At 39.7% G+C, this 19,605-nt stretch overlaps 1 protein-coding gene across 1 annotated transcript; it reads right to left on the reverse strand.

Moving 5' to 3' along the window:
* Positions 1-1,233: 1,233 nt before the first annotated feature.
* On the reverse strand, positions 1,234-19,047 carry slc9a8 (solute carrier family 9 member 8). Its single transcript, XM_041046678.1, has 16 exons — positions 18,726-19,047; positions 17,702-17,883; positions 16,420-16,500; positions 15,317-15,375; positions 10,338-10,421; positions 9,808-9,909; positions 9,475-9,509; positions 8,464-8,607; positions 6,616-6,757; positions 6,415-6,520; positions 6,189-6,305; positions 6,016-6,098; positions 5,807-5,918; positions 4,854-5,074; positions 3,964-4,110; positions 1,234-2,634 (listed from the first exon to the last, which is right to left on the reverse strand). The coding sequence occupies exons 1-16, from the start codon at positions 18,953-18,955 to the stop codon at positions 2,524-2,526; spliced, it is 1,956 nt and encodes a 651-aa protein (XP_040902612.1). The 5' UTR covers positions 18,956-19,047; the 3' UTR covers positions 1,234-2,523.
* Between the last annotated feature and the right edge of the window lie 558 nt (positions 19,048-19,605).

Below are 19,605 nucleotides of genomic sequence, written 5' to 3' on the forward strand. Positions count from 1 at the left end.
CATGCATTTCAACCAGTTTCAGTAGAAATATGTTTGATATGCAGGGGAGGAGTAATTAGGTATAACTGGGTAGTGAACAGTAAATAAAAAATGCATCACTGTCATCCGCTGCTATCTGGTATTATAAATTTTTCATGGGCTGATATTGTGGATTGAGACCCCCCCTGCTGGTTGTACTTCCTTATTACAAAATAATAATCACATTATCAGACGAATGCACTCTTTGAATCTGATTATATAATCCAGTCAAATCATGACATGTAACATGAAAAAAAGTCAGCCACACTGTTTTTTGACTGATGGCCAGTCGGAATGGGCTGGTTTATGGTGACACAACACTGTCATTACAGCTAACAGTGTAAACAATGTTTATAAATAGCAACTACACTAAATGAATTTTTCAGTTATCTGATGTTCAAAAAAAAAAAGTGCTCATGTAGTCCAAAGTGGCAAAGCATGCATTAGAGTCTACTCAACTTACATAGACATGTGCCGCACTGAGTTACAGTGTGAAGCCACTGCCAAGATTAATTACACAACTGACTTTGACACTGTGATATGATTGCTTCCTCCCATTTAACACCATCACCTCCTCATCAATATGCCCAATGAGATCCCAAGAGACGTTTCAAGGGTATGTCAGTCTGGTGCTGAGTTGGACACGAGAGATTTGCCTGTAGGTAACAGGATATCTTCCCCAGCATGACCACACATTAACCTTTTCATGTATTCTAATTACTCTGTGGACTGGTCTGGCTCCCTGTGTTGGCTAGAAATGTAATAACCTCCCACTTTACAATCTATGCACTAATTACCTCATGCTGCTTATGAAATAAGTAGTGAAAGGAAACAGCACCAAAACATTCACTGACATATGAAAAAAAATGTCTAAAATCTCTCTCTTCTAAAGTCACCAAAATCATGAATATTAAAGATACACAAGGTGTTAAGATTGTATGTGTAATTTTAACTCACATAAAACTTTTTTCCTGGTACCTATACATTTATAAAAAATAGATCTACTTCACATCTTCAGCTGATTTTCAGTTCAGTATTCCAATACTCTCCTATACTGATTTCAAGTTTCGCTCCTCTTTAAAGGCCATAAAAATCCTAAATATAAAATTGAAGGAACTATTTAATTTTTTTCATATGGAATTTGTGGAAATTAGCAACGATAAACTCTATAAAAGGTATAGTTCTTAAAACACCGAAGTAGCTGCATACTGCATACAAGATGTCAATATGATTTATTATAGAGATTTATATTTTTTTATAATTCTGGGGTGCTCATAGAGCTTGTATAAAAGCTTTTATCCCACAAACAGCACATAAAGGTTTTATAAATAAACAGAAAAAGATAAGAATACATCAACATTCACAAGACCATATTCCCAGTTACCCACACATTCATTGGTGCCTATCTTCATTAGAAATCCATGGTGACAATCACAAAAGGAACATTTTAAGTTCAACTTTATACACAGTGTAGTGGCAGGAACCTCGCCAGAGAACGAAAATAAACAGAGAAAAGTTAATTTAGGGAAACCAAACTGGAACCGTACCTGAAAATGAGAGAAATTTTTTAATTTGCATAATCGTTCATTATTACTCTGCTGTAAGCTAGATGTTTAATGATATGAAAATTATTAGTTTTACCCAGCACATTTCACTAGTTTTAACTCTCTCCTGCATTTCTCTTTGTTGCCAAGTTGCTGGAGGGTGAAGTGGTAGCTCATGCATCACGTATTCTATTTTCACTACATATGGATGAATATATGTTCTTTTAAATAAATGAACACAGTCATTAATGCATACAAATGTGGCGACCCAAAGAGAATTAAATTTAGTTCAAAAGGAAGCTATTCAAATCAGCAACCTGTGGCTTATTACTCAAACTGAGCCCATATCAACATTATGTTGTGTCCCTCTCCTGACAAGTTCAACCTCCAGCAGAACTTAAATAATCTAGTGCCACACAGAAACGAACAATACAAAAAGTGAAGAGGAAAGGTGAAAAGGTGCTCTAGTATTGTTTTACACCGAAAATTTCCCTCACCTGTTGATTTCCCTTCAGACCTAAACCTTTATAAAGGAAACACCTGGAAAAAGTTTCTCAGGATCGACAAAACTTCCTGTGTGCTGTTCAGCCAATCAATGAACAGGGAACAGGAGCTCACATTTTTCCGATATCCCAGCAGTTTGTTTAGCTTAGCTTAACAATATGGCATTCATTTGAGGAACATACTCTATCACAGATTTTTTTTTCTTTGCTTCATCCAGTGTTAAAATTTTCTATTCTAGCCCACTTTGTGTGCTGCAAAGCCCACAGTGGGCACTGAGTGAAACTCTTGTCACATAAACTTGGTGGCAGGTGAACAAACAAGAAGCGCATGTGACTGACACTGAGAACAGTGCTTGTCTTCAACATACAGTCACACAGACACACAGACACACTTCCTCTGCCCAGGACACACAATGCCCACTCATTGTTTTCATATGAACTGAAAGTGTTTGTTCAGTTCACAGTTCTGCTTCATCATCGTCATCCTCAGAGCCTGAAGGTCCCTGGCGAACTTCTTCATACCACTTGTTGGTCAGGGTCTTCATCTGGATCCGGCCGTGTAATAGGTCCTGTCAGACACACGTTGCATAACACAAATCAGCACGTCAGCACACATGAACGAACAAACGTGACAGACATGCAGAAATATAGATATGAACAGGAGCAGAGGGATAAACAAAATGAGACAGTAGGGCACAGTAACCTTATGGGAACATCCAAGTTGGTAAGGCTCTTTCTGTTGTTTTTGTTAATTCTGTGAATGGTTTTGACTGAAATGAAAATATCTTACTGAGTGACTTAAGCAGAGTTAGAGTCTGAAACTTCTTCCCTTGGAAAACTAAGTAATGTCCCCCTGTTCATGATTTGTACACCAGCAATTTAGGCAGGAGCTACTGTAAATCATAATTACCAAGACTGCTGAACAAGGAGGTAATATTAACCTAATTATAAGCACACAATGTGTCCCCTTCAGCACAGCTTTGACAATCAGCATATCACAGGTGACTTTTTGAAAGAAATGGGAAATGAACAGAGGTGACTAAAAGATATTTACTAAAATTGCAAAACAATAAACTTAGCCTACAGCTTATTACCAGCTGCTGTATTTCAATTTAGCAGGGTATTTACAAAAGACTACAAATGCAAATGAGCCCAGCGGCAGTCAATTTGGCTTGCATCAAGTGCCGCGAAATAAGATCTGATGTTGGGCCGCTTTGACATGTGCTACACGTCTGGAAAGAAGTGAAGCGAAAAAGAAAGTGTTTTGTGCTGCTAGAATATTAGTTGAAGAGAATTTTCTTTTAGAACTACAAGAGTGTATTCACCAAGTAAAGGGAAGTCTATATATGAGGAAATGTTAGTAAAACAACCTGATGTCAGCTCAACAACAAGATTAGTGAATAAATGAGGGATCTGGGATGTATAAATCTCACAACGCCTCAGCGGTCAGTCACCAGGGATAAATATTTCAGAAATTTCCATTCTCTCGCCTAAGATTTTGTGCTTCTAAACAGAAATGCTTTCAAATACATGTTGCATTAGCCTAAACACATAATTTTCAGCGAAGCCGCTTTTCTTCCATTTTACCTGCGGGAAACCTCAGCCTTGAGCACCTGAAATGGGGCTGCAAATACTAGGAGATATTCCCATTGTATGGCTTCAAAAATGAGGAAAAGCTACTTCTCCTGTGACAGTCTCAACAAAAACAATTACAAGCCTCATAAAACTGGAATTTACTGGGTGGCTGTTCTATTGTGAAGCATTTCTATTTATTGTACATTAAACGCAAGGACTGCAAACCAGTGAGACTACAAAATAATGACATATGTTCAAGGGATCATGAGCAATATCATGTGTCCTTGCAGGTCTTTCAGAGGATTTCTGTCTCTCTCTCTCACCTCTTGGGTAAGCCTGCGAGTGAAGAAGGGGTTAAGGTACTTAGCATCAAGCCACATAAAGCCCTTCAGATCTTGTCTCTGGTAGATCTGAGCCTCGTACTCCTCCTCTGTCAGTTCTGATAGGTGCTCCGACTCAATAGTATTACCCTAGAGAGAAAAGAAGAGGAGAGAGACGGGGAGAGTCAGATAAATAGACAAAAAGAAATGAAAGGAGACAGGCCAACAAATGAGACGGAGGTGAAAGACATGAAGGAGAGGAGGGTGGGTGCAGGGAAAAATCAAAATGACACGATAGTGTTGAGGGTGGTGGAGTCAAGATCACACACAAAAGGATAAGGGATGACGGAGAAAGACCAAAGGGAGCAAAGAGAGGGAATTACATCAAAGAGGGCCTGAGAGCTGTAAGGAAAAAATGGACGGTTGCTAGATTGAGTTGCTCGCACCCCGGGGTGTAACACTTAGCTTTGGAAGACATCAAACATGCAGATACTGTACACACAAGTCATACAAACACATCACCACAAGCTGCCAATGACCTCAATGGCAGGATGTACTTCAAAAGAAAGAACCATTACCTAGAGTTAGAGCTGATGGAGTCAAGTGAAATATTAAACACCAAGGTTTGCATTCTGGTGTGTCTGGGAAATCATATTAATGCTAGCTGTTAAGGTTTATTTGTGCTGGTGTTTCGAAGTGTGCATCTCTGTGATGAGAGTGGTTTGCTCCCCGCTGATTCGGTGTCCTTCACACAAACCACAATCAACCCTTTGATGTTTTTCACTCTGAAGAGAACAGTAAGAGTCTGATGGCAGATGAGAGGATGGCACAGCGAGTACCAACAAACTGTCTGTGTGTGCGTGCGTGTGAAATCAAAGTGCTTCATCCATTACCATTTTCTCTGTCTTGCTGAGATTGATGTCTTTCTTGTTCTTACGCCGTGACTGACTATCCTCAATGTCCATGATGCGGATAAGAGGCATGGTCCCGCCCCCCAGGAGGAGGATGGTAAAGAGTACGATGATGATGGTGGTGGTGCCGATTAGCTGCCGTTTTTCAATGGGCTCCAGGCCCAGATGAAGGCTCAAAGCATAGGGGATAGCTCCTCTCAAACCTAGTAGACCGGAAAAAAAAAAAAAAAAAAGACAGAAACAAAGCTGTGAAAAGACTACACAAAAACACTCATCTAAAACCTGACACTTGGCATGTTTTAACAGTTTCATTTATTTTTAATATATTAGGACTGCAAATAATTATTTTCATTATCCATTAATCTGACATTTTTTCCTACTGATTGACTGTTTTGTCTATTAAATGTCAGAAAATTGTGAAAAATACCTGTTTCCCTGAGCCCCAGGTGAGGTGCGATTAAAATACTTTTTTTTTTGTCTGACCAACTGCCTATTTGCCCAATTCTACAATTTTCACAGTTGGAAAGGAAGAATCAGAGAATGTTTGACATTTTGTCTTGAAAAGTGACTAAAATGATTAATCTGTTATCAGAGTAGTTGCAAATTAATTTTCTGTCAACTAATCATTTCAGCTATAGATATGTTTCCAGGATTCCCTGCAAATCAGTATTCATACAGGGTGACTTTTCCTGGTGAGATAAAGTTAGTTTGGTCTGACCAAAAGTCCAAAACCCAATGCTTGAAAAAGAACCAAAACGATAAATTGATTACTCAAATTGAAGCAGCTTAATTTTCTGTTCAATTTAACAATTAATTGACCATTAATCATTTGACCCCAGACACATGAACACTATGTTAGGGCAATGACAGCTTAGACACAAAGAGCCAACTTTGTGTCATTCTCACTGGTCGGAAGGTTCACTTTATCATCTCACCACTAAACCACATGATGAACATCATTTTGGGTGTGATCTTGTGGTCTCTGAAAAAGTTCAGCAGGAATGACAGAGGGAAGATGTTCACTGCTCGGCCAAGAAGAACCAGGACCTGCCGAGACAACAACAGCTGTAACACCGACAATCGTGGGAACAAGCTGAGACACCATTCAGATTAAGATTTGTTTTTTAAATGCCAGGGCACTTACTATGCACCAGATGACAAAGGATATTTCAAAGTTGTGAGGAAAGCTGAAGATGGAGAGACCAAGGAAGGCAAACACACACGTCTCTGGAAAGAGAAGTAGAAAAATTGTGTTGAGAACTTATTGTAAAATAAAATCAAAGGGGATATTGGGAGAAAAAGAAATAATTCACTGACCACACATGAAGGCCACTGTGCGCAGTGTCTGCTGCATGAGGATCTGGGTGACAGGAGACAAGTTGTGATGGGTGTAGTGGGACATCACAATTCCCGCAAACAGGATAGACATAATTCCTGTAGGTAGAGAGAAAATGACATTAAAAATACAATTCTATAAAGTCAAACATGCAAAATTCTTCTGAGGCATGTATAAAAGAAAGTGCCTGTGAATGCATGCACCCACCAGACAGTTTGATGCCCTCTGCCAGGCCATAGGGTAGGTATGCAAAGATAATCATCATACCAAACTCCAGGGAAGGAGTTTTCCTCAGATCAAAGTGCTTTAGAAACTGGTCATTGAGTTAGGGAAATTAAATAGGACCAGATGAAAATACAGGCAGGAATTTCAAGAACACAAATATACACACAAAATGAGTGTGGATACAAGAGACGAGATGAGTCCAGTGAGGGTTCCCAGGGCAGCGGATCCAAAAAACATTTTAAGAAAATAACCCAACGCTTGCAAAAAAGTCTCCCAGCCTGTTACCATGGAGTTGTCTGAGCGGGAAAAGAAACCTTCGGCTGTACTGAAAGACAAAAAAAAAAAGGAAAGAAAAATGTCCAGTGAAGCTGCATCCTTTGTTGTCATACCTCTATTTGACCCTAGAGGGCAGAAACACTCCACCACTGAATCCTATAAACTCACAAGCATGACAGAGACTGTGTGTGAGTGTGTGTGTGTGTGTGTGTGTGTGTGTGTGTGTGTGTGTGTGTGTGTGTGTGTGTGTGTGTGTGTGTGTGTGTAGAGTGTATGGAGAGTTTGTAACCCCATCAAAATCGTGTTGGCTAAACAGAAGTTGGCTGCTATCTTATCACCCCAGTGACTCTGCTGGAATGTAATTTGAAGGAACTTGTTACGAAATTGTGCCACACAGAAACTTTTAACCATGTAACCATGTCTGGAACTTTAAAGTGCCAAAACTAAAAAGCAAAGATAAACTTTAATGACACAGTAATGCTAAAGCATTTCCTCTACAACATCTGTGACATGCATTAGGAACAGTGAGAATCTATTTGTTCAACTGTATAATTGAAATCATTTTTATAATTGACAGTTATCCAGACAAACAGCCAGACAGCACAGTGTAATAATCTAATAAGTAATTATTTGATTTTAATGCTAATTAACAAGCTCCCAAGCAAAGGCATTAGCTATGTGGCTCCAGAGACAGACAGGGCCAAACTGTGAAACAGCTTTCTAAGAAAGCCAGTCTGCGAGGTGCTAACAACAAGCAAACTGCCAGGGTTGTTCATCCTATCTACTATCTATTATTCATGCATTCATTTCCTCTACGGGGCCTTGCAGACACTTGAGAGCCCTTTGCACATTTAGCTGGTTGTGAGTACAAGAGATAAAGCAGCAATAAAGTGAGAACAGAGCCAGCAGATAAGATGACAATGATGTGTGCAAACTACGTAATCCTGCCAACTGTCTGTTTCCATCAAACTTGTCTGTCAAGATTTCTATGCTGGTGTGTGGGGCCACCAATCTGTAGATGCAGCACAACACTTCCAAGACAGTGATACTCCAAATAGACTGTTGCCCAACTATAAAGCAAGTTTCGCAACAGACATACAAACATGGGAGTGACATAGCAACTTTTTTTTTTACCCTCATTACTGGAAAGCTGATTCTCTGATAAGACATAGACACTATGAAAACCTTTCAAAAAACAATTCAACTTAAACTGTGAATGCCACAGATATGATCCACATTTATCAGCTCATCATTTTAAGTCCCCAGCTCTCAAACTGCCTCATTAGATTTTTAGATTTTGATAAAAATGTACGCACATACGGCTTTGCTGCAGACTGCACGTCTAATGTCTAAGGTGATAAAACTCGTCACTGGTTCTGTCCTCCTTCTTACTTCCTGTCACAGTGTAATCAGCAAAGAGCAGGTGGGGTTCAAATGTTGGAAGATTTCCAACTACACCTATAGGAGAAAACAAGTACTTGCAGCAGCAGATGATGAAATAAAGATAAACATACCATATGAAAAAAATACCGAAGACTTGGCTACATTAGTCTAAACACACTGACGGTCACTGTCTTGTCCAATCTTGTTGTATTTGCCTGCCCAACTCACAGCTTAGTTAACACGTGTAAGAAAGTATGTTGGTGCTTCTTCTATTCTCCTAATATGGACATCACTGTGAGTGTGTGCATGTACCATGTAGTGTGAACCCTGGAGGATAAAACAAGTCATGAGGGAGTGGACAGAGACTCTTACTTGGTGAGGACAATGGAGACAGCGTCATTGAGGATACTTTCACCAAACACCAGCATGTTGAGGACCGGGTCCACGTTGAGGGCGTTAAAGATGGCTATGGTTGCTACAGGGTCCACAGCTGAGATCAGCGAGCCAAAGGCAAAGCTACAGGAGGGCAGGAGGGAGAGAGAACGAGTGGAGAGTAACAGTTTAATGGTGGTGAAAGGAAACTTTTATGGGCATAAACGTACATTAAAAGAAATAAGACACATATGGGCAAGGACAAAAACGTCAACATAGCCAATGGAGACAGGAAAGGCAGCACAATCATATCAGCAAATAAGGTCACACACAAATAGGCCACACCCACGAATTTAAATTTTTTAGGGTTATCTATATATATCATGTGCCAAATTTGAAGTTTGGATTAAATTATTGTTGAACAACCAGGAGTGGTAAAAAAAAAAAAAAAACTGTGTGGGCAGAAATGGGTGCACTGATTCAGTACAGTGTGTGCTGGAACAACAACAATCCAGGGGAAAAAAAAAAAGTGTAAGTAGCTACGCTTTGGGACTTTCCCTAACAAAATCTAATCAGTTCTTGCCTGGCCCAGGTCCTGAATTCCTCCCAAATGTCATTAAAATCTGCTAAAGAGTTTGTGCCAGGCAGACAAATAGGACTGAAAACATATTCTTGTTGAACAGGCAGAAGCCCTGCTTGAATGCATGACATACACATTCAAATTTCTCTTAAAAAACATGGGTGTGGGGTAGCATGCTTTTTTTGTGTCATATTTCTCTAGAAGCTGGATTATCCCTCTGTCTGGAATTTGCTAATAGACAAGCTTTTAAACTGCCAAGAATTTTGTTCTTTCAAACAATAGACTGAAGGTGTCAGTGGGTGATACTACTATGGTATACAACTATTCAATTTCTCTTGAAGTCATTCTGAACAGAAAGAGTAGCCTGTTATTCTAATACAGGGATGTAAGAGACATTTTTATGCTAGTTAGACAGGCAAAGCAGAACTCACCTATCAGTCATGGTCATCTTATAGATTACATCCGCCTGAGGAAAAAAAAAAACCCCACATTTTAAAACACAGAGACGCACACAAGTGTAGTACAACTATTGCTGCAACAGAAGTCCCAACAAACTTGTGCAATGAGAGCTGCAAAAAGGACATTTACTAAGATTCTCAATGAGGAAAGTATTAATGGCTACAACGTCTTGAATATTTCTCTTGTAGTATTAGTATTAGTGTGTAATAAAAAACATCATCTGTATGAATTATGCTGTTCTTAGAGGAAAGAGGAACACTGAAAATATGAACTCAGTTGTTAACATCTGCTTCTAAAATCCTTACCTGCCCAAGAAAATAGATACCTCCCCCGACTATGAAGGCAGAGATAGCTGTGCCAATCACAGCAAAGAGGGTAATGGAGCCAATGTTCTGGAAGAAGTTCCCCTGAACATACATAGACACACGCTTAAGTATTCATGGGATTTGTAGCATGACATTTGAAGTTACATAGTGTTATATAACACATAGCCAGCTTTAAAATGAAAAGTAGGGCACAGTACAGGTACAGAGAAAAGGGCTATAATTACACTGCAAGTAATGGAACAGAATCTAAACACGACTGTAAATAGCTAGGTGGCTTAACTGTTTCTCTGATTCTCATTCTGCACACGTGGATAATGTTATTTTTTTTTAAACTGTTAGCAAACTGATTTGGCATAGAAAAAAATTCCTAAATGTTATCTTTAAATATGTATGCTGGATTTTACTGTAACTTCTAAGTAAATCACATTCATAATGTGCCTGGCATTGTCTTTCAACTGAAGGTCACGAGCCGTGTAAATTCAGCCTCATTCACACACATTTTGCCATACCTTATGTAAAGAGTATCCAGATTCAAAGATGATGGGCGGCAGCAGCAAAAGGAAGAACATGTTGGGGCGGAACATTTCCTCCTCCTTTTGGAAAAGAACAAAGTTACAAACAAACCACATTTCAAAAATACAAAACCAGCAGTGGTCAGGTGACAGACTAGTGGCTCTAACATTGGCTATGAGCGGCACACTGGCCAACAAACTGTAGCAGTACAGGGAAAATGTGAAGTTCAACTAGAGTTAAACTGGGAGTAGAAGAAGAAATCCTTTTAGATGAAATAAATAACAAATCATAACATTTTGAAAATGGAATGTAGCCTATTCAAAAAGATGAAAAGAAAACAACAACTGGGTTGTTACATATTCTGTCAGGCCTTGTCATCTTGAAGCCTACAATGTTTTTTAATCCAAACACAAATCCTAATGCTAATCAGAACCGTTATATACGAGCAAATTATGTGTGCGTCACTGACTGATAAAACATACGGTTGAGGTTATTATGTAGTCCTCAGCAAATATTACCTACTACTCGTCTGGCTGATGAAAGTCAGTTCAGTAATCATCAGCTGACTTAGTCATGGTAGAAGGGAAAGGGTGACAGGGGAGGTCATGCCTGAGCTCTTAGTAGCAGCCCTTAATCTGACAAACAAATTTGGATGTTGATTCCAGGATGACAAACACACACACGCGCACACACACACACCAGGTGCTCATCAGGAGGGAATGCCTGCCTGCCAGCCAATTCATGTATGCATTCAAACACTACTACTGACAGGGTCTCTCACACGCTCTCACATGCTGTAAAAAGGATGTGAATACCAACATTAGCTTTTTTTCCCCCCTCTCAGTCTCTCTCTCTCTCTCACACACACACACACACAAACACGCACATACAGTATCCCAGTGACCTTAGCTCTCTGATTATTTCAGCGATATAATGAAATCATTGTTGCTTCTCAGCTAAATGGGCCAGCCTCCCAGATCAGGCGTAGGCATCATGTGCCCGTGCATTACACTCTGGCTGCCAATGTGTCTGTGCATGATGCACCATGTGTTCTTGTACAAGCCAATATGGGAGTTCTGTGAATATGTTCTGTGAATAATCTGCATTAATAACGTAAAAGTCAATATACTATATCCCTTAGTGGATGCTAATGGAGAAGATCTCTGTCTTGGGCCATGGTGGACATTGCAGTTGTGTCTGTCAGAAAGATGGACGGGAGCAGGCCCATATTTACTCTATCCGGTGAACAATCTTCTCATTGTATTATGGGAGCCAGTTTTGACAGCTGGTAGAGCGTGACTCTCAACTGCAGCAACCCCAGAAGCAGATGTAAGTAAGGCCACTTCCTCATTTGATGTGGGTTTCCTAAAAACTTTCTATTTCTGTAAAACCTGCTGAAGCAATGACAAAGAATTACTGCTGTGAGAAAGACAGGAATGTGATTCACTGTCTTCTGACAACCACAGTTACTCCACAATGATCTACTCCTTTGACATAAACTACCAAAATTTTAACGCATCAACTGCAACCCAAAGTATAAAACGGACAGTGCTAGAACTTATTCAAAACGTGAGTAGTTTCGTAATCTTCTGAATTTAAAATCTTATTTCTTCCCAACTAAACAATTATTCAAAGCTAAGACCCAAAAAAGCATAAAGTGATTGGCAAATGAGATGAGACAATACCACAGCTCACTGCTTAATTAAAGACCATGCAGTCCACTGACTTTTGCCTGTCAAGATGGCTTTGGGCCCGATGATAAATCTGGATGACATCAACCTACACTACTCCAGAAACAATCTCTTAAAAATGGGTCAGGCATAAAGGATAGCCTATGGAAGACCTATGCTGGAGTAAAAGGCTATGCTCCTGTTTACTTTGTTTCATTATACATTCAAATTTCAGAAAAAGTAGGCCAGCAAGGAATACCTCCAGGTTAACACTTTTTCTTGGCATTTATCTCCGACAAAACTCTACCCTTCAGGTCAGGTGAAAGGTCAGGAATGAATATTAACACCTGACGAAGGTATGCCAGGCATACACTATAATCTGACATCTACAGCTGTACTCCCGCATGCATGCATGCGTGCATATGTTTCACGATCACACAGAAGAATTCACTGAACAAGCACACACACAGACTTTGCACAAACACATTTATGCAGATTTACATAGGCAGATGTCTACAAGCTAGTACTTCTGGTTATTTGTTGACAAAAAGACTGATTTTAGAGGGGTTACAATAAAGAGTTAAAAATATTATCAACTAACCTGTCAATTATTTAGTTGGTTAACAGATGAACCATTTAATTATGAAAATGTCAGAAAAGAATCTTGATAAATTGACAATTTCTCTGAGACCAAGGTGACATCTTCATATTGGTCAATGTTTCAGGCAAAGTCTGAAGCCATCAATTTACAGTGATATGATACTATAGCTGAAACCCGCAAAAGTTTGCATTTTTGTGTGAGAAATAACACTTTATCAAAGTCAATGTTGATTAATGCCCTGTTGATTGACTAACAGAATCAGCACTGGATTTCAGGTAAGAAATCACCTCCTGAAACCATGAGTAAAGTTGTGGACTGACAAAGGGTAATGGGATTTAAGGAACATCGATACTGATAGACAGCAGAGAAATATATGTTGTAAAAGAAGAGAAGATGAAATGGATAAATCCAGAGAGCAGAGCATGGGCATACTCTAGGGAAGTGCTGAGACACAGATTGAACTAAATGAGAAACGATGAACTCCAAAGATGAAGGGAACACAGTTAAAAGAGGGTCGAGAGATAACAGAAAAATATGAGCGGGAACGATGGAGAGACCTTCAGAGTACAGGCTCCCTGGAGGCTCAGCTTTGACACACTGTGACATCATCACATGGGAAAAAGGCCCCTGAAACCACAATTAAAACTGCGCTCCTTGTGTGTGTCTCTCTCTCTCTGCGGCGTGGGAGAGATCTATTAAAAGTATGTGCTGCCCTTTGGGGCTTAAAACACACCACTGCAATCACTGAGGAAAAATGATGAGCCCAGATTACACAGTACATGCTAGAATGCTGAAACAGAATGAAAATGAAATTATTATCTGAAGTACACTGTAGACGTAAATATATTCACCTATGTGTCTTGCTCTGTGCTTTGCCTAAGAGACAAATTGCTGCTAGCGTGTTGCTTTGTACCAGCATGCCATTTCTTCTTCAATCTGTGTCAGAGCACAGGGGAGAGATGGGCAGATGAGAGAAAAGAAAAAGCAGTGAATAGTACCAGAAAAGCACATGAGGGAAAAGCTTGTCTTCATATGCCGAATTGTAGGGAAAGGACTGGAAATAGAAAGGTTGGTAGGAAAAAGCAAAGAAAGCAGATTGGTGGTGAAAGGCGAGGGCAAAGCCAGTCATGACAGGATGCTGCTGCCTGAGGGGTTTGCCCACCCTTGGTGGTTTGTAAGGCAGTCCTGGAGGCTTGTTAGATTAGCCAAGTGGGCCAGCCTTAGAAACATGCTAGCTGAAGGAGATGAGATAGCTAGAAGCATCCGGTTTAAACCTGCCAAATGAGTTAGTGATTTAAAAAAGATAAAAATAAAAATACAAGACTAACTGTGACTGCCAGTTAATCAGAAGCCAGGGAAGACAGATGCCTTCCATTAACTGTGATGGTAAAACATGAACCTTTAAGGAAGTGCACTGTACGCATAATTGCAGTTGAAAAAAGTGACGCTGACAGAATCACAGTTTTGCCACTGGCTGTATCACTCACTGAACAGGTTACATGGTGCACCCTGCTCTTAGGGGCTCTCTCAAAAACAAATAGGTCAGACATAATGGATTTGCATCATGGCCTGGGTCTTTTTAAGTCTCCACCGGCCTATAAAACACTTAGCATATCCATGCTCCTGCAAAGAAGCTCCTGCATATCGCCATGTAACTTCATTACGCTCTATTCCGTTTTTAAGAAGCTGTGTAGAGATAATAGGTCTAGGCTGCTGCCTACAGTGCTGTATATGGACAGGTGAGCAGGTCTGCTTGCTGTAAGTAAACACAAAAGTAAAGATAGTAGTCTAAAGATTCACAAGACGGGGGCAAGCAAGGGAAAGGGGCTCCAGGGGCTCTGGTTACTAGTGCTCTGGTGACTCAGCAACACCCTGGGGCCCCAACGCTCAAAAACAATGGGCCCCTGTGTGCAAGAAACACTGACACAACCTGTCCCCTTTTCCTTCCTCCACCTCACTCTACATCTCTCTCTTTCTACCTCTCTTTTTCAATTGTTCTCTCACTCACTGGCAGAGAACAAGGAATGTTAATTAAAGGCTGAGATCCAGGAGAAAAAAAGGGAGGGCTCCCAGGGACACCGAGGGAAAGATACCAAGCAAAGAATTGTGTGTGTCAATATGGATAGGTAACAGAGCGGAGATAGAGAGATGAGATTTGTGGCAAAAACAGCGACCAGGAAATGAATGACTGAAGAATAAAGACAGGCAAAGGAAGAGAGATGAAAAACTGCAGCACAGGGACAGCAGATGTTTACTCGGCTGGATAAGGGTGGGGTGGGTGGGGGGTTCCCGGGGATTTTGCTCTGGGATAAATAGCACCATACAAAAACTAGGAAAAGCATGTTTTCAATAAACCAACACTTCAGCCAAGTTGACTTTTCTCCCTGACCTCTAAATTACAGTCAACATCAGGAATGCAGTGGGTTTACTTCTTTTGTTTATGGTTTTGACAGTTTTATCTTATGATTCAAGGGGTTACGCAGAATAAGATGCAATATCGACACATAGCAAACCTGCATATATGTGTGCAAGTGTGTGAGAGGAGGAATATGGTTGTTTTGCTTCATGGTGAATGAATCAAACCAAATTAAGCACCATTAATAGCGAACTGTGTCTTAATGGTGAACAAGAATTGAAGCCAGTGCATTGCGGATTAAAAGAAAAGGAGCAGCAGAGTCATTTGTGAACAAGTCAAACACTATACCTTCCAGTTGGCTAATTCCTGGAACTCAATAATCTTGATGAAGCCTCCCATTAGAATCCCTAGAAAAAGCAAGGAGACACGAAAAACAATACCATTGTTTAAATATTTTACTACTTCATATGAAAATTTCAATACTACCAGAACACAGATGGGGTGCCAACCTGAGGCAAAGTGATATTTTAATAGTTAAAACAAATGGATGGCTGGCAAATGTCCACCACAGTTCAGGGATAAATTAGATATAAAACATGTAAAAGGGCTATAGTCTTAGTTTTTGTCTTTGAAAAAAGGCCCCTTGGGCCTTCAGCTCTCTTGCTAACCAGCTCTGCAGAATGTTAATTAAAAGGGTGAGCAAAACACAAAGATGTGTTAAGGGCATAGAAAAAGAGAGAGATAAGATGGAAAAAGAAATTAAGCATAAGCATCAAAGCACTGTGTAAGACCAAGACATACAAGCAACGGAATAGGATAGTGCAGAGGAAGACACTGACTGGTCACTGACAATGACTACATGACAGAGAGGAAGTGATGAGGAAGGAAAAGCAGTCCTTCCTGATTTGTAAGCAGAGTGTTATCTCTCTTCAGCAGAGTCCCCTGCCCCAAACATTGAGAGGAGCTCTGTCTAATATATAGCATGCAGGGCAAGAGGAAAAGGCCTTCAGGGTCAAGACAGATATGTCACTGAGTTTGAGTGGGTTTAACTGCACAAACATGTCAAGAGGAAGACAATGAATGGCTTTAGACGAAGCAGAATTAACCTGAAGTGATCTCACACAATAAGCAAAACTGTCTCTGGGGAAAATCTTATTTACAACAAAGTACTTCCTACATTTACTGTGGATATCAATAACACTATTTGATTAGCCTTTGCTCATCTTAAAAGAAACATACTTGATTTAGATGAAAATTATTTAGTACTGTAACCTCACAGAGGTCTGGATGATTAATTCCATGCTGGATCCACACACAAAATCAATAATGTTAGGAATCAGCTATGATAAACAACATGGTTAAGCAGGAAAACGCAAGAAAGAGAGGCCAGAGTAAAAGATGTAAATAGACTCCGCCTGCGCAGAGCAACGTGTAACATATGAGGTACTCACCAAGGGACACGACAGCCACACTCTCTGGAAGAAAATGCAGCTTGAACTTGATAAGCAAGTGCACCAATATGATGCAGATACCTGGGGTGAGTGGGGAGAGAAAAAACACTGAGTGAATATTTAGGACAAATACATCCATGTCTGGACCACCATGTCACACCAACTCAGATCAGCCCTAAAATAGCTCCCACATCATATAGTGTTAAGATCTTTTCTCTGGCTGCTTTCTTTCACATAACCTACAGTAGACTAGCCAAGGCTGTGTATGAGAAACTCATCATCCAGCTCTAACTTGACTTTCTCTCACAGAAAGCCTAAATGAATACAACTCACACTTGAATTCACATTAGTCTAAATATAAAAATATTTTATGCAAATGAATTAAAATACACTTGCTTGACATAAATATGACTACAAAGCAATTGCTTGACACACAAATTATAGTTCTGAGACTGTACAATAAAAGATAATTGCCCCTAATTAAAACATTCAATTAGCTTTTGACAGTACCATAGGCAACCATGTACATCAATATGCTAAATCAGTGCGTACGCATTATTAGCATAATTATAATGACAAACCCCGAGGTCACAGTGAAGTAAAGTAACTGGAAATGCAAACATATGGTAAAAATGTAGTTCAGCAATTGAGATAATCATAAGATATAGCACAAGACACAGTGCATGCTACACTTATAGGAAATGCTGTTTAGGACTAATGTGTGGTTTCTAGATAGTACTCTGAGACTTTTTTTCAATAATGATCTATACCACCTCAGTGAAACCACTGATGAGTTGTAACCTCAGAAAAGAAATGACGATGATTTCCTGCATGTTGTCCCTCTCAAATGTTTGTCTCAATTTGGTTCAAGAGAGAAAAACATTTTTATATGTCTACAAAGTGAATGAATTTAACTGGTAACCGTATGCATGATTTATGCCATTTCCTTGATCGAAACCCTTACAGTGGTATGTGACTTAAATTGCATTGAACTAAAGTGCATAATGGGCACTTTGTGTGCCTGAAAAAGCATTCCATGACCTTACACGAACTAATGTATAGCCACATCCTTTCCTTCAGCCACTTCCGTCATCACAGATCACCATCCACACACTTGATTTACATTGTATTTACATTTGTCCTCTATTATTAGCTGCACAAAGTTGTGCATTTTGCGTGAACAAGATCTGTGTTGACAGTAAAAGACTGAAAAAGCAAATGAGACAGAAAAGACTGAGTCAGGCAGATATTTAGTAACGCCGGTAACAGAGAGGCCACCTACCAATAACCAGTAGGCTGAAGAATATGGTCATCCCACTGGACTGCTCTTCTTCTTGTGCCTTAACCCCTGTCTGCACGGGTAGAATTGGCTTGGGGGTTGGGGGTGCCAGGGTTGTCGGCTTGACAGCAGGTGTTGTAGAGTGAAGGGTCTCATTGCTGTAGTTGTCAGTGTCATTGGACTTGCTGCAAGGAGCACGGTCAGGAGCAAAACCATGTTAATGTGAGTCACACAATCTATTCATAGATAGACGGATAGATAGATAGGGCTCCGGACTCAGTATACATTGCAAATTACAGACTTCTTATTTTTAAAGGTAAAAGCTTTGTAAACTGGGAACTTCTGGATGTTAAATTAACTTAATTTAATCTTATTCATAACGGGGTATAAGCCCTGACTAAACTAGAGCGACTAAAATGAGTACAAGAATGAAGGAACTTCAGAAAAGTGTGCATAGATTTAGAGGTGGTACAGGCAGCTATGTCAAGGTGGTCACCTACCACGTTATTATCCAGCTCATGTGTTTAAATACAGGATGGAACTGGAGGAGATAAATAACCCGTGATATAAAATCCTCATCCTTCACATAGATTACAGATCTGAATCTCACACATACTATATAACTGACATAAAGAGATACATCTGTAGATTTTGTTTTGTTTGGGTTATGTGCATTTAAATGTGTATATTATTCTTGTGAGGCTGTGTGTATATATTTATTTGATTTCCATTCTTGTACATCTTGTGGGGCTCTATATGAACTATATGAAGGCTATTCATATGTGCATGAGGTAAACTTATTGTGTGTGTGTATATATATAATGAGGATTGAGACAAATACTTATGGTGCTTATTTAGCTGTATCAAATAAAACTGAAGAATGTCAGCTGTTATTATAGTAGGTTGATCTTTGGACTGTAGGACATAAGAAATCTGTTTTGTAGCTTTACGAATGAAGCGATAGCTAGCTATGTTGGGCTAAGTTACTTAAAAGATACCGTTGAAATGAATATCTGTTGTCTCAGACCTGACAGACTGTCCATCCTTCTGCGGGACGTTTGAATCGGGTCCATCATCGTTTCCATGTTTTATTAACGTTTGCTGGTTTTCACCTGTATCCTGTTTCACATCTGCTCCGCCGTCATCTCTCTCACGTACATCCAACGAGTTTTCTCTCTCAACTCGCTCTGACGCGCATGCATTTACGAGTAACAGCAAAATGGACAGAAACAAAACTTTACGGCTAACGCCTCTCATTCTCAAACCAGACAGTTTAAATCCAAAAGCAGCGTTTTGTAATAAAAAAGACCAACAGTTCCATGTCGACAGCTCTATGTATCTGTTGACATCACGACTCCATTTCCTGGTGACACTTCAGCAGGGAATTGTAGTCTTCACGTTGCATTAACCGGCATTAAAGATTAGCAAAGAAACATACGGACGCAGCTTGGTGCCACTACTGTTACCAAAGTACACATGTTCGTTTTTTTTACACTGAATGAAAAGTCATTTTCAGTGGTTCAAATAAAATGTCGATGTTCAGATTAATTCCTGTACTCAATTTCCCATGAGCCATTGTAACGTTGCGTTGGCCGTCCTTTTGCTGTTTCATGGATAGTGTAGTTTTTAGTTTGTACCAAGCCCATAGTATCTTCTGATACTATGTAGTATCTGCTGATACTACACAGCAGAACATCACCACTTTGTAATGACTTATATTTGATGGACGCAAACATGAAAAATACAATGTTTATTTTAAAATAAATTCATAAAACAAATACAAATATTTGTGGGAATGTGTAAAAATGTGTGTATCCTACATCTTCATTGTTATGAAGACATGCATTAATGAGTTGATCATACTGTAAGATTTCACCCCAAATCATACACTTGTGTTTGGTAGCTAC

The sequence above is a fragment of the Toxotes jaculatrix genome, chromosome 2, assembly GCF_017976425.1.
Source record: "Toxotes jaculatrix isolate fToxJac2 chromosome 2, fToxJac2.pri, whole genome shotgun sequence".
NCBI lineage: Eukaryota > Metazoa > Chordata > Actinopteri > Toxotidae > Toxotes > Toxotes jaculatrix.